At 40.7% G+C, this 15,621-nt stretch overlaps 1 protein-coding gene across 3 annotated transcripts in view; it reads right to left on the reverse strand.

The window, feature by feature from the left end:
- Positions 1-15,621, reverse strand: part of LOC129695819 (AP-3 complex subunit sigma-1) — an 89,407-nt gene that overhangs the window by 14,675 nt on the left and 59,111 nt on the right. For all 3 annotated transcript variants that reach the window (XM_055633167.1, XM_055633169.1, XM_055633168.1), the window contains exons 4-5: positions 12,760-12,831; positions 9,552-9,659 (exon numbers count right to left, since the gene is read on the reverse strand). In XM_055633167.1, the coding sequence (XP_055489142.1) occupies positions 9,552-9,659; positions 12,760-12,831 (180 nt within the window). The remainder of the gene's footprint in view (positions 1-9,551; positions 9,660-12,759; positions 12,832-15,621) is intronic.

A 15,621-nucleotide genomic window follows, 5' to 3' on the forward strand; every position in this document is an offset into this window, starting at 1 on the left:
CTCAGTTTTAAACTGTTTTTCCCCTGTGACTTACTCACCATCCCCCATGGGCTTCAGCCAATCAGCTCTACTCCCTGCTTTTCTTAGTTGCTGCTTGTCCAAGATCCACTTAAGCTCTGGGCTGTCTGGCTTCTTTTTGGGCGCACTTTTTAAACTGCTTTCCACCTCTGACTCACCTTCCCCCACCGGCTTCAGCCAATCAGCTCTTCACCCTGCTTTTCCTTGTTGCTGCTTGTCCAAGATCCACTTAACCTCTGGGCTGGCAGCACGTTCCAAAAGTCCATCACCCTTTGTGTGAAAAAGTTACCCCTCAGATTCTCGTTAAGTCTTTCCCCTCACACCTTAATCCTATGTCCAGTGTTTTTTGATTCCCTTCCTCTGGGCAAAAGACTGTGCATTTACCTTATCTATTCTCCTCAAGATCTTATACACCTCTCTAAGATTATCCCTCATCCTCCTGCGCTTGAAGGAAGGAATAAAGTCCTAGCTTGCCTAACCATTTCATACACCTCAGATCCTGAAGACACCATCCTTCCTCTAACAGTGTGACCAAAACTGAACACCATACTTCAAATGTGAGCTATTCAATGCCTTGTACTACTATAACATAACATCCCAACTTCTATAATCAATACCTTCATAGATTTAGGCCAACTTTGTTGGCTTCATGGAAGGAAGCAAAACATAATGGTGAAAATTTGTTTTTCCGACAGGAGGCCTGTGACTAGTGGTGGCTTCTGGGTTTGGTGCTGGGCTCAGAAGAGGATGTTTCCACTAGTGGGAGAGTATAGGACCAGACGTCATAGCCGCAGAATAAAAGGACATTCTTTTAAGAAGGAGATGAGCAGGAATTTCTTTAGTCAGAGGGTGGTGAATCTGTGGGATTAATTGCCACAGACAATTGAGGAGGCCAAGTCAATGGATATTTTTAAAGCAGAGATAGATAGATTTTAGATTAGTACGGGAGTCAGGGGTTATGGGGAGGCAGGAAAATGGGGTTAAGATATATCAGCCATGATTGAATGTCGGCATAGACTTGATCGGCCGAATGGCCTAATTCTGCTCCTATTACTTATGACCTTACTGTTTATGGTTTATATCAATGATTTCGATGAGAATACAGATGGCATGATTGGCAAGGTTGCAGGAGACACTAAAGTGGGTGATATTGCAGATATTTAAATTAGTTATCAAAAATTACAGCAGGATCTTGATCAGTTGGGCAAGTGGGTGAGGAATGGTTAATGGAGTTTAATGTAGATAAGTGAGAGGTGTTGCATTTTAGGAAGTCAAACCCAGGTAGGACCTACACAGTGAATGGCAGGGCCCTGAAGAGTGTTGTAGAGCTGAGGGATCTAAAAGTACAGAAACAGTTCCTCAAAAGTGGTATCATAGCTAGACATGGTGGTCAAGAATGCTTGCAGTATATTGGCCTTCATCAGTCATGGTATGAAGTATAGAAGTTGGGATGTTATGTCACAGTTGTACACGAGTTGTGTTCAGCTTGATCACCCTGCTAAGGGATGGTTGTTGTTAAGCTGGAAAGGGCGCAGAAGATTTACGAGGATGTTGCGTGGACTTGCGGGCCAGAGTTATAGCAAGAGGTTAGGCAGGCTGGGACTAGGAGGGCTGTAGGATAAGGGGGGTTTTATAGAGGTGTACAAGATCATGAGGTTAATAGATGGGGTAAAACAGTCTTCTGCCCAGAATTGGGGAATCAATGGGAACATGAGAGGGGAAAGATTTAACAGGAACCCGAGGAGCAACTTTTTCCACTCAGAGGGTGGTGGGTATATAGAATGAGCTCCCAGAGGAAGTAGTTGAGGTAGGCATGAAAATGACATTTAAAAAACACAAAGGTACACAAAGGTAAAAAACACATTTAGACAGGTATATGAATAGGAAAGGTTTAGTGGGATGTGGGCCAAACACGGGCAGGCGGTAATAATGTAGGTCAACATGAACAGATTGGACCGAATGACCCGTTTCCAAGCTGTATGACTATGGCTATGACCAAACCTAACCTTTGCTTGTTATTAATGAGAGATGGATGATACAAAAGTATAGTAATCTCAAAGCAACTTAACTATAATATTATAACAAAGCTCTATAAAGATTTCTGTTAGCAATCCTATCAGCGTATTACATTCAGGGTCAGCCCCAATTACCCATTAACATTATCAGGAGCAATATTCCAAATATTAAACTGGTATTCCTTTTCCTGAATTGCTAGAGAATAATTACATTTTTTATGAATAGTAATGAGTCCCAAATGCCATTCAAAAGTTACATTTTCTAGTTTGTAATCCATATAATTTATTACCACACATTTGACTTCACAATTAAAAAATGTATAAGCACAAAACTTTCTGTAGCAAAAGGTTCCATAATCAGTTGCCAACCAGCAAAGCCAGTTTTTTTTTTTAAAAGTACATGATCCTATATGCTTCAAAAAATGGGTTTTCCTCTACTGACACCAAGTGCCAGAAACAATAATCAGCAGCTCATTATATCGTGGGTTGCAAGGGAAGCAACATTTTTAGCACTACATGGTTCAATTCCAACTTCAAAGTGTCCCATCTTCTCCCAGTTCTTGCAGCCAGTCATGTTGTAAAATGTGTATTAAATTCCATTTAGTTATAAATGTAATAAAAATGTGATAATTTGGCACCTTCAGGGCCACATGGTGCTGGACAGGCAGAGATTCTGGACTATTATATAGTACTCCTATGAATACTCCAGCACACTTATTTTTATTTTTTATGTCATACTATAGTATAATAAATGTTCCAGTTAACCTGCTGAGTGTAAAAGTCGTGCAAGTAACAGAGCTCGAAGCCAGATGCCCAACCATTGGGATTTCCGAACAATCAGATAACTAGATTATTGGACATTGCTCGAATTAAACTCCATTTGCCATTTCTCCACCCATTTCTGGAGCTGATTTATCTCTCACTCTATACATTAGCAGTCTTCCTCACTGCACTCAACCCCACCAATATTTGTGTTATATGCAAATTTATTAATAATAATAACTTTATTTGTATAGCACTTTTCATACAATTGAATGCAACCCAAAGTGCTTTCCAAATAAACACAGGTCTAAACAAAAATACAATTTAAAGCAGTAAGAACATAGGCAGTTAATAGCGTAAAAATGTCAACTGAGTGGGCGTCTCTCATAAAAGGGTTTTCCACAGCTTGGGAGTATTATTGGAAAAGGCTGCTTCACCAATTTTCTTATTGCTGCGGCATTGAGTGGCTAACAGGTCAGCATCAGAAGACCTGAGTGCTTGAGTAGTGGCATAGGGAACGAGGGACTCTGTAAAATATGCTGCTCCCAAGCCATTTAGGGCTTTATAGACAAGGAGGACAACTTTATAGTCTATCCTGGATCTCACAAGGAGCCAATGAAGAGAATATAATACTGGGGTGATATGTTCCCTTTTCTTGGTATTTGTTCAAAGCCGGGCTGCGGCATTTTGAATGACCTGGAACTTGGTGGATTTTGAAGGCAGACCGGTAAATAAGGCATTACAGTAATTAAGTCTGTTTGATATGAAAGCATGTATGAGCTTTTTATAGTCATGTTGAGTTCCGGTAGGCGGCGCGGCTCTAGCCAGCAGCGGTCTCTGCAGCCTGTCTGCGTTTTTATTATTTTTTGTCTGTGTTTTTATGTAGTTTTTGTTATTTTTTTTTGGGGTGTGTGTGTGGGGGGTTGGGGGCGGGGTGGGAGGGGGGGGGAAACTTTTTGAATCTCTCCCTGCACTGGAGACCCGACCTTTTCTCGTCGGGTCTCAGGTGTCGTTGAGGCCGCAACGAGGAGCGGCCTCCAACGGGAAGAAGCCGGGGACTCTGGTGCCGACTCACCGTTGCCGTCGCGGAGCTGGCCGAGACCGGAGCGGGTGGAGCGGTGGAGGAGCGCTGCTGCTGCTGCTGCCGATGCCGCTGCTGCTGCCGATGCGAAGGCTGCTACTGCGGGTCTGCGGACGACGGCACCGGGAGCCCGCGGCTCCCTGTAGGGAGACCGCTTTTCGGGGCTCCTGCAACGGCGAATTCTCCCGCCCGTGTTGCGGGGTTGAAGAGCTCCTGGAGCGGGGCCTACATCACTGCCCCGCGCGGCTGGAATGGCTGCGGGACTTTGCGAGCGCACACCGGGGGCTCTAACACCAAGACCCGGTGTGCGACCTCGCACCACCCGGCGTGGCTTTGATGGCCGCGGGACAATCGCCATCGCCAGCCGGGGGCTTTGACTTTGACTCTGACATCGGGGGGGGGGGCGAGTGCAGGGGAGGGATAAGTTTATTTGGCCTTCCATCACAGTAAAATGTAATTATGTGTCTGGGGTCTATTTGTGTGTAATGTATGGCTGCAGAAACGGCATTTCGTTTGGACCTCCAGGGGTCCAAATGACAATTAAATTGACTCTTGACTCTTGACTCTTAAGAAAGGCCGTACCTTCGCAATATTTCTGACGTGAGAGAAAGCACATTTTGTTACCTTTTATATGAGATTTAAAATTAAGATAATTGGCAATTTTTACCCCCAGGTTTGTGACTTCTTGTTTGACATAGACAGTCAAATTTCCCAGTTTACCGAGTAACATCTCTCTCCTGGGTTTTGATCCAAGTAATAAAATTTATGTTTTATCATCGTTGACTTTAAGAAAGTAAGCATTCATCCATTTTTTTTAAATGGAAAATAGGTAGGAGGTCAAAGAATTTGAGGCATTTGCATCAGTGGGTTCGACAGAGAGGTATAATTGAGTGTCATCGGCATAACTTAGAAAATTTACATTTTGCTGTCTGATAACTCCTCCTAGCGGCAGCATATACAAGGAAAAGAGTAACGAGCCAAGGCAGCTTCCTTGTGCTATACCAAAGCTGTGACACATAGTCCCCAAGGCTAACAAAGTACTTCCTTCCACATATATAGGATTGGAACCAACTTGGTAACTGATCTGACAGGCTGACCCGGTTTTCTAGACGATCTATAAGAATACTGTGATCAATGGTGTCAAAAGCTGCTGTGATATCTAAGAGGATCAGCACTGAGACTTTGTTCTCGTAAGTGCTAACTCTAAGGGCACTGACTATTTTTTATCAGGGCAGTCTCAGTGCTGTAAATTGCTATGAAACCAGATTGAAATTTCTCTAAAACATCATTTTGATTCAGAAAGTGTTGTATTTGGTTGAATACCACTTTCTCCAGTACTTGCTGTTAAAGGGTAGATTTGATATGGGTCTGTAATTACTCAGTAACCCACTGTCTCAATTTGGTTTCTTTAACGGAGGCTTTACGACAGTGGTTTTACAAGTATCTGGGAAATTTCCAGTCTCAAGGGAGATGTTTATAATTGTAAGAAGAAAACTGGATAAAGTGTTAAAAACATTAAAAACTTTGTAGGAACCTCATCGAAATGAGCAGTGGATTTGCTCTCAGTCACAATTTTACAAAGTTCTGAGGTAGAAATACTTATGAAACTGATCATTTTTTCTTGCGCCTTACTAGGTCGGCAGCAGAGGACAGTAGAATCTAAGGTGTTACCAGCTCTGATAGTCTGAACCTTACCTTTAAAATAATTGGCAAACCGCTCACATTTTTCAGCAGAAGGTGGGGTAAAAAAAAAAAATTAGGAGTTGAACCAGAGTTTAGTAATCCAGCAATGATGGAGAACAAAATTTTACTATTTCAACCACTTTCTGCAATAATTTGATAAAATGGGTCCTCCTTACAGATCTTACAGCATTAATATGTCGCAATGGTTTCTTTATAGATACCAAGATGTACTTCTGTTCCTGTTTATCTCCACTTTATTTTGGCTACTCTACATGCTTTTTTAAACGTACGAACAGTTATTTAACCATGGAGATGTTTTAGCCCTTACTTTTCCTTTTAATCTTGAGAGGTGCAACTTTATCAAGTGTCGTAGCTACGTTACTGTTAAAAGCTTTTATCATTTCGTCAACATAATCTCCCTGGGTGAGAGGACCGAATGTACTTACAAGCGCCTTTTACATGTAGACTCCAAAGGGCGCCTAAACAACTTTAAAACACATTAAAAAATACAGAGTAATGGTGAGAAACAGTAAAATCAAACACCAGGATGTTATCAATTTTTAACCCTCGGGATATCACCAGGTCCAGTGTATTTCCTTGTTTGTGAGTGGCCTCGTTTACAAGTTGAGTAAAGTTGAGCTTGTCAAGTAAGCTCAGAAACTCTGTTGCCTTGAGATCCGTGCTGTTGTTCCATGAATGTTAAAATCTCCATTTAAAATCACTGTCATATCTCATTATGACCAGTGAGATCAATTCAGAGAATTCTATATGGAAAAATGATAGCTGTCGGGGTGGGCTGTACAGTGTTAGAGTGCGCACAGTTACATTTGTTTTAAGGTTAATGGCAAGATATTCAAAAGAACAGAATCTCACAAGGTCAACCTGTGCGCACATAAAATCTTTTGTAAAATATTACAGCTATACCTCTACTCAACCTATCTCCATTTACATCCAAGTCACAAACAACAGATCCCTCTCACTGATTCCTCGGGTTCTGCTCATAGGCCTCCAAACACAGAAACATAGAAAATAGGTGCAGGAGTAGGCCATTCGGCCCTTCGAGCCTGCACCGCCATTCAATATGATCATGGCTGATCATCCAACTCAGTATCCTGTACCTGCCTTCTCTCCATACCCCCTGATCCCTTTAGCCACAAGGGCCACATCTAAATATACCTCTTAAATATAGCCAATGAACTGGCCTCAACTACCTTCTGTGGCAGAGAATTCCAGAGATTCACCACTCTCTGTGTGAAAAATGTTTTCCTCATCTCAGTCCTAAAAGATTCCCCCTTATCCTTAAACTGTGACCCCTTGTTCTGGACTTCCCCAACATCGGGAACAATCTTCCTGCATTTAGCCTGTCCAACCCCTTAAGAATTTTGTAAGTTTCTATAAGATCCCCTGCTACAAACCGTATAGCACGCTTCCACCACAACCCTGTTTTCTACAAATTTTCTATGAGTTTTAAATCCAAATGACCAATTTACCATGGATCATTTGCACATTAATCTGCAGGATCAGCCAACCATGAGAGACTACCAGATGCCTTACTAAAATCCATGTACACAACGTCCACTGCCCTAACTTAATTGATCACCTTGGTCATCTCCACAAAAAAACTCAATCAAGTTTATTTAATTCTCCCCAACCACCAATCACCTTCCTTATCTCAAATCTGTTTGCTGGGTTTTGTATCATCAGCTCATGAAAACAAATCTTCTTTGTTACTTACCCGACACCTCTATCAAACCTTCCCATCAACCTCTTTTCTCCAAAGAGAGCAAATCCAGGTTTAAAATAATCTATTTTTAATGTATTTCACTCGAGTCATATTTTTTGTGGGAAAAAAATGACTGTTAATAGAAACATAGAAAATAGGTGCAGGAGGAGGCCATTCAGCCCTTCGAGCCAGCCCCGCCATTCATTTTGATCATGGCTGGTCGTCCCCTATCAATAACCCGTGCCTGCCTTCTCCCCATATCCCTTGACTCCACTAGCCCCTAGAGCTCTATCTAACTCTCTCTTAAATCCATTCAGTGATTTGGCCTCCACTGCTCTCTGTGGCAGGGAATTCCATAAATTCACAACTCTCTGGGTGAAAACGTTTTTTTCTCACCTCAGTAATAAATGATCTCCCCTTTATTCTAAGACTGTGGCCCCTGGTTCTGGACTCGCCCAACATTGGGAACATTTTTCCTGCATCTAATTTGTCCAGTCCTTTTATAATTTTATATGTCTCTATAAGATTCCCCCTCATCCTTCTAAACTCCAGTGAATACAAGCCTAATCTTTTCAATCTTTTCTCATATGACAGTTCCGCCATCCCCGGGATCAAAGTCGTGAACCTACGCTGCACTGCCTCAATCACAAGAATGTCCTTCCTCAAATTAGGAGAACAAAACTGTGCACAATACTCCAGATGTGGTCTCACCAGAGCCCTATACAACTGCAGAATAACCTCTTTACTCCTATACTGAAATCCTTTTGTTATGAAGGCCAACATTCCATTAGCTTTCTTCAATGCCTGCTGTACCTGCACGCCAACTTTCAGTGACCGGTGCATTTGCCACGCATCTGCCCACTCACTCAACCTGTCTTGTCATCCTGCAACCTCCTAACATCCTCTTCACAATTCACACTGCCACTCAGCTTTGTGTCATCTGCAAACTTGCTAGTGTTGCTCCTAATTCCCTCTTCCAAATCATTAATATATATGGTAAACAGTTGCGGCCCCAACACCGAGCCTTGCGGCGCTCCACTCGCCACTGCCTGCCATTCTGAAAAGGACCCGTTCACTCCTACTCTTTGCTTCCGGTCTGCCAACCAATTTTCTATCCATATCAACACCCTACCCCCAATACCATGTGCTCTAATGTTAGTCACTAGTCTCCCGTGTGGGACCTTATCAAAGGCTTTCTGAAAGTCTAGATACACTACATCCACTGGCACCCCTTCATCCATTTTACTTGTCACATCCTCAAAAAATTCCAGAAGATTAGACAAGCATGATTTCCCTTTCATAAATCCATGTTGACTTGGACTAATCCTTTTACTGCTATCCAAATGCCCCATTATTACCTCTTAGAATGCTACATTATTCACCATTTCATCCAGCATTCCAATATTACCTACGTGTTATGAGGGAATTTCAGAAATTTTCATTTTGAAGAAATTGTGTAATAAATGCAGAAAATGTTAGCAATGTACACCCAAACCATCAGTACCTGTAATATATTAATATCACATTTGGCCAAACAACCTATTTTACAATTTAAGAGATTAGATTATTTGTGGAAAGAGGCACAGCAATGGTGAAAATTGGTTACTTCAAAACCTGTCCCAAAGGCAACAGGCACTTAATAGCACTTTACACAATTGAGTACTAGTACTTGGGAGACAATGAATGCAAAGTGGCTATTAGATTATGGTATGCGTAATTGGTATAGCTCAAGGAGTTACTGAATGGTGGTCATGGTGATGATTTTGCTGATTATTTTTCTCCCATCCCAGATTCACTCTTACCAATATTTGCTCTGCTTGACACCAACTAATATGCAGATCAAATCACGTTTATTTTAAAGAGACAGCCATTTAATATTACTCATTCAATCTGCTTTGTATTTTTGTTTTAAGAGGAGTCAGCCTATTAAATTTATGTATAAAATAAGATTATGTAGAAAAGCTTAGATATTTCAGGTTAATGCACATGCAAATTCATTCATGTTAATCTCTTCAAAACTTACTCATCATATTTGTGGACAAGGCAGAAAATAATGGTCAAACTTATTAAAACATATTATAATGCACCAAGCTTGCTGTTAACATATCAAGGTAAAACAGTTGAAATTATGTCAAGAGCATTCCTTAGAACTACAAGCGAGCTGGCTCTTGCCACTGAAAAATAAGCTATGACAGAAGACACAGGAAACATGCAGAATCCACAATCATGCGAGTTAAACAGCATTTACCACAAGGTATAGCATTCTTACCTCAGATTTTTCCATTTTGTTCTGAGCATCAATCTGAGTAACTATTTCATTCATATTGGTCTCCAAAACCATTCCTCCCATTACCATTTCTGCCAAAATATTGTGAACCTTCAAAACAGAATCAGAATAAAATTGGTTTGGTTAGGCCGCATTTGTACTTTTATGCACAGTTATGGTGGCCCATTGTGAAAGCTTTGAAGAGGGTGCAGAAGATGTTTTCCAGAAAGATGCCTGGAGTAAGGGGTATTAGCTATAAAGGTGAGGTCGGACAGACTTGGATTATCTTCTATCGAGAGTTGGAGATTGAGGGGAGACCCGATAGAACAATAACATTTTGAGAGACATAGATAGGGGAGATAATCAGAACCATTTCTCTCGAGGGAGTAGATGTCAAGGACCAGAGGGCATAGCTTTAAGATGAGAGGGAGAAAGTTTAAAGGAAATATGCAGGACAGTTTTTTATAAAGCACAATGGTGGGTGCCTGAAATGCGCTGCAATGGGTGATGATGGAAACAGATCGAGAGTGGCTTTTAAAGGCCTTTTATATAGGCTTATGTACATGCAGGGAATTAAAAGATGTGGATCTCATGCAGACAGAGGAGATTAACGGTGTCATGATTGGCACAGGCATTGTGGATCTAAAGGCCTGTTCCTGCACTGCACTGTTCCATGTATTACTTAACTACTACTTTAAATAAACCGTTGATTTATAAGCGTATTAAAAGTTACAGGAAGAAGGCAGGAGAATGGGGTTGGGAAGAAAAGATAAATCAGCCATGATTAAAAGGCAGAGTAGACTTGATGGGCCAAATGGCCCAATTCTGTTCCTATGATTTATTAATCTATAATCATTGGCAAGCACAAAAGCGTAGGAAATCAGATTAAAGCTTCCAGTAAATAAAGTAATGGTAGGCACAATGCATGAACTCTAACCAAGAATACATTCATTTTAAAAGACTTTTCAGAAATGTGTGTACAAACTAGCAATTTCTCTTTCAGAACACAAATGTCATCAAATTTTTGTTTACATTTTATTTGCCTTTTCCTGGTTACTAGAACATATACACCTCTTTCCCCCGTCTGCAGCTTTCTTATTCCTTATACATCAACCACAAACTTTCTAAGTCACTTATTATTCAAAAAGGGACTGAATTCTGAGCATTTTGGAATCCTACTGATTGCCACTTCCAGTCACAAAAACATCTGGCAGTCCTTTAATTCCTGTCACTGGGACAATTTGCAAATCAATTTGCAACACATACTTGGGTATACTGGGCTTTGTTTTGTCTTAACTACACAAAAGCCTTGCTAAAATCCACACAGCTACATCAAACAAAATAATATAATAATTACAAACAGGAATGAGCCATTTGGCCCTTTGTGTCTGATCTGCTGTTCATTAAAACCGTGGCTGATATTCAACCTCAATGCCACTCTCTTGTTCTTTCCTCATTTCTCTTGATTACCTGAATATCCAGAAATCTGGAGTACTGTGAGCAAATTTGGGCCCCATATCTGAGGAAGGACGTGCTGGCAAGTTTACAAGAATAATTCCAGGAATGAGTGGGTTAGCATATGATCAGCGTTTGACAGCACTGGGCCTCCACTCGCTGGAGTTTAGAAGGTTGAGGAGGGACCTCTTTGAAACTTACAGAATAATAGAAGGCATAGATAGAGTGGATGTAGAAAGGATGTTATCATTGGTGGGAGAGTCTAGGACCAGAGGTCATAGCCTCAGAATTAATGGGCACTCTTTTAGAAAGGATGAGAGGAACTTCTTTTGTCAGAGGGTAGTTAATCTGTGGAACAGAGGGCTGTGGAGGCAAAGTCAGTGAATATTTTTGAGGCAGAGATAGACAAATTCTTGATTAGAACAGATGTCAAGGGTTATGGGGAGAAGGCAGGGAAATGGGATTAGGAGGCAGAGTTCAGCCATGATTGAATGGCGGAGCAGACTCGATGAGCCGAATAGCCTCATTCTACTTCTGAACTTGGGAACTCTATTGATCCCTATTTTGAAGTACTTTCATATTTGAGCCTTCAGTCCCCCAGGATGGGGTATTCCAAAGATTCAGAAAAACTAGCTTCACAAAATTCCTCCACATCAAAGTCAATTCTTTATTGCGATTTTGATGAATAATTCTACATTCCTCAGCCAAATGAACCATTCTGCCTGCATCAAGTCTGATGAGCCACAAATGTTGCAAGTTTCAATGAGAACTTGTTTCATTCTTCTAGCGTTAACAGGTCAATCTCTCCTCTTACAATAAACCTACCACCATCCCTAGAACCGATCCAGTGAATCTTCACTCACACCCTCTGTGACAAATATATTATTTTTTTATGCAAAGGAGACCAAGTACAATTTCATCAGGGCCCCCGATAAGTGCCGAAAGGCATATTTAACCCTATTATCACATATTTTTGTAAGGAAGGCCAACATATTACTTGTTTTCCTAATTGCTTGGTGCGCCTGCACTTTGGGTGTTACCTTCAAGGACTCTCAGGTTATCAACATAACCCGATTTCTCAACAATTAAGATTATTCAGTTTCTGTTTTGTAAATGCGTGTGATAACTTAAAATGTTTTCACATAAGACTCCATCTGGCCTCTTATTCATTCATAGAAACATAGGTGCAGGAGTAGGCCATTCGGCCCTTCGAGCCTGCAACTCAGTATCCTGTACCTGCCTTCTCTCCGTACCCCTTGAACCCTGATTCATGCAGCTTGACTGCATCACCTTAAAGCTTCTTCACATTCTCCTCCCATTCTAAATGTAGCCAACTTTGTATCATCAGCAAATAAGTATCATCAACACTGTCCGCATCAACTCTCCTTGTTGCAACACCGAACAACTTAATCAAGCCTGCCTGGTACTATTTTCACTTAGCAAATCCATGCTGTCACTGATTCATTTGTGCCTTTCCAAATTAACATTTTGTTAATCTGCGGCAAGAGATGGAGGCAGAGACAGAGATACAGTATACTTTTTTTTAAAGCAGATCAGTGCACAGGTCAACATACCCATGACCACTGGGAGTAAACAATTTTAGTTTGTTCATTGAATATTTACACGTCTAGTGAATAATTCTCAGTAAATAGCAAATATTAGTTGAATTTTTTTCAAATTCCCAATGGACTACAAGCATTTAACAGCTCCACTGATAATTATACATGTTATTATGAATCATCATGTCAAGTTATACCTTGTCTACGTGGAAAATTAAATCCAGCTCACAGACGTTCTCAAAACATTTGTCCAATGTTTCCACAAAAACCTGTCAAAATAAAAACATTGAAAAGACTTATAGTTTCGAAGTATTTTTCCGTAACAGATTAGCACATGAAACTAGATTCCCATTTGTGTTGAAATGAAAAGCATTCATTTTATAAAGTGAAATATATGAACAGTTATAGGAAGAGAAAGAAGTTAATGCACAAGCTAAGACAAAAGCAATCCAACATCACAAGTAAATGTGCAATTACCATTTTAACAAGGTTAAAGCAAGGGATTACTAAATAAGAGTAGGTGTAAGTTAGCTATTTTCAGATTTATCATGTCACAAATGGTATCCGATAAGAATCAGTACTTGACCGTGTCTATTTATAGTAAACATCAATAACTTGGAGGACAGAATTAATTACAATGAAACAATATTGGATTATGATACAAAACTAAATGAAAATATAAAATAAGAATATGAAAACATTGCAATGATATTCAAGATAATTGTGGGGGGGGGGTATTCTTTTTTACTTGCAGAAAATTTCACTTTTTAAAAAATACTGGTACTAATTATTAAAATGTTTGGCCAGCTATAAATTGCATGCAAGTATTCCAAGTCAATTTTCTTCAATACAGGGGCCTTATGCAATTTCCATTTAAAGTAACTTGCATTTTATTTGCTAGAAACATCCCAGCAAAATAATTGCTTCAAAATTAAGGATCACAAAATAGGTTTTTCATGTTTTGCTTTTATTGCAAATTCACCCATAACAGCAAAACTAAAAAAAAAAAATTATAACTAAAAAATATAAAGTTAGACCCCCCCCAGTAAAACATAGTTTAGTGTTACACAGATTCAAGTATATGCGGTTTATATTAATATGATAAATATTCAACTCGTTCATGTCTATGCATGCACAGTATAGTAGATATTCATCTAACATCAAATGCCCAGTTTGCTTTCATCCACGTAGAGGTTCACTTGCACCTCCTCCAAGCTCATCTACTGTATCCACTGTTCCATGTGTGAAATCCAATATATATCATTGAGACCAAGTGCAGACTTGGCGATCATTTTGCTGAACATCTTCGATCACTCTGTCTTGGCCTTCATGATCTCCCAGTTGCCAAACATTCTAACTCCCCTCCCCATACTGACTTTTCTGTCCTAGGCCTCCTCCATTGTCAGAGTGAGGCCAAACACAAATTGAGAAACAACCCCTCATATTTAGCTTGGGCAGCTTACAACTTTGATTTCTCTAACTTCAAGTAACTCCAAAATCCTCTCTCTCAGACTCTCCCCACCCTAGTCGTCATACTAGTTTCAATGTCGTCCTGTTGAGTATCTGTCTGCATAACTCGTTATCATCTACCCCGCAGCCAACATTGGATCATAGTGGGCTTCACCACTCCTTGATCATCATTACCTTTTGCATATCTTTCATTCATTTGTTCAATTTACCTTCTATATCTCATTTCCCTTTCCCGACTCTCAGACTGAAGAAGGGTCTCCACCTGAAACGTCACCTATTCCTTTTCTCCAGAGATGCTGCCTACCCCACTGAGTTTCTCCAGCTTTTTGTGTCTATTTTCAGTGTAAACCAACATCTGCAGTTCCTTCCTACACATTATCACAGAAAGCTTATGACTTTCAACTCAGAAAAAATATCCAAGTCTTCTACTCTAGCAAAAAAAGTATAATGTCTGAATAAAATAAGAGTGCAGTGTCAATTGCCGATAAATTTTAAAATAATTGATTATCTATCTATCTATCTATCAATATATAAAACTCTCGTGCCATCCGACCGGCTGCCGTCCGGTTGCCTTTCTGCCTTTTGATTCGTTTCCATCGTGTGATGTCACAATGCCCAATGCTCGCAGATGTCCAATCACAATGCCCAATGCTCGCAGATGTCCAATCGGAATGGATCCATTTAAATGTATGGCTGCCGGCTGCATTTCTTCCTTTGATTCACTGCAACTCCGAAACCAGACGCAGAATCGCCGACATCTTTTCCATTTCGGTAGAGATTTCACTTTTCTTTCTAAGTATCCGCTCCTCATTACATTTCGTCGTGTTTAAGTACACGTTTTTAATCAAATCCTCCCCCCACCCCCCAATATTTCAAAAATAAACTGGCTTCTCACCCATAGAAGCAGCACCAGCCCCAGCCCCTGGTGAAGGTTTCCATTGTGTGATGTCACAATGCCCAATGTTCACAGATGTCCAATCGGAATGGATTCATTTACATATGCCTTTGCAGGAGCCCCAGCCCATGGTGAACGTTCCATCGTGTGATGTCACAATGCCCAATGCTCAAATACATTGTTGCCATAGAGGGAGTACAGAGAAGGTTCATCAGACTGATTCCTGGGATGTCAGGACTTTCAAATGAAGAAAGACTGGATAGACTCGCCTTGTACTCGCTAGATTTTAGAAGATTGAGGGGGTATCTTATAGAAACGTATAAAATTCTTAAGGGGTTGGACAGACTAGATGCAGGAAGATTGTTCCGGATGTTGGGGAAGACCAGAACAAGGTGTCACAGTTTACGGATAAGGGGGAAATCCTTTAGGACAGAGATGAGGAAAACATTTTTCACACAGCGAGTGGTGAATCTCTGGAATTCTCTGCCACAGAAGGTAGTTGAGGTCAGTTCATTAGCTATATTTAAGAGGGAGTTAGATGTGGCCCTTGTGGCTAAAGGGATCAGGGGGTATGGAGAGAAGGCAGGTACAGGATACTGAGTTTGATGATCAGCCATGATCATATTGAATGGTGGTGCAGGCTAGAAGGGCCGAATGGCCTACTCCTGCACTTAATTTCTATGTTTCCCTCTCC

Source organism: Leucoraja erinacea, chromosome 3 (assembly GCF_028641065.1).
Source record: "Leucoraja erinacea ecotype New England chromosome 3, Leri_hhj_1, whole genome shotgun sequence".
Lineage (NCBI taxonomy): Eukaryota > Metazoa > Chordata > Chondrichthyes > Rajiformes > Rajidae > Leucoraja > Leucoraja erinaceus.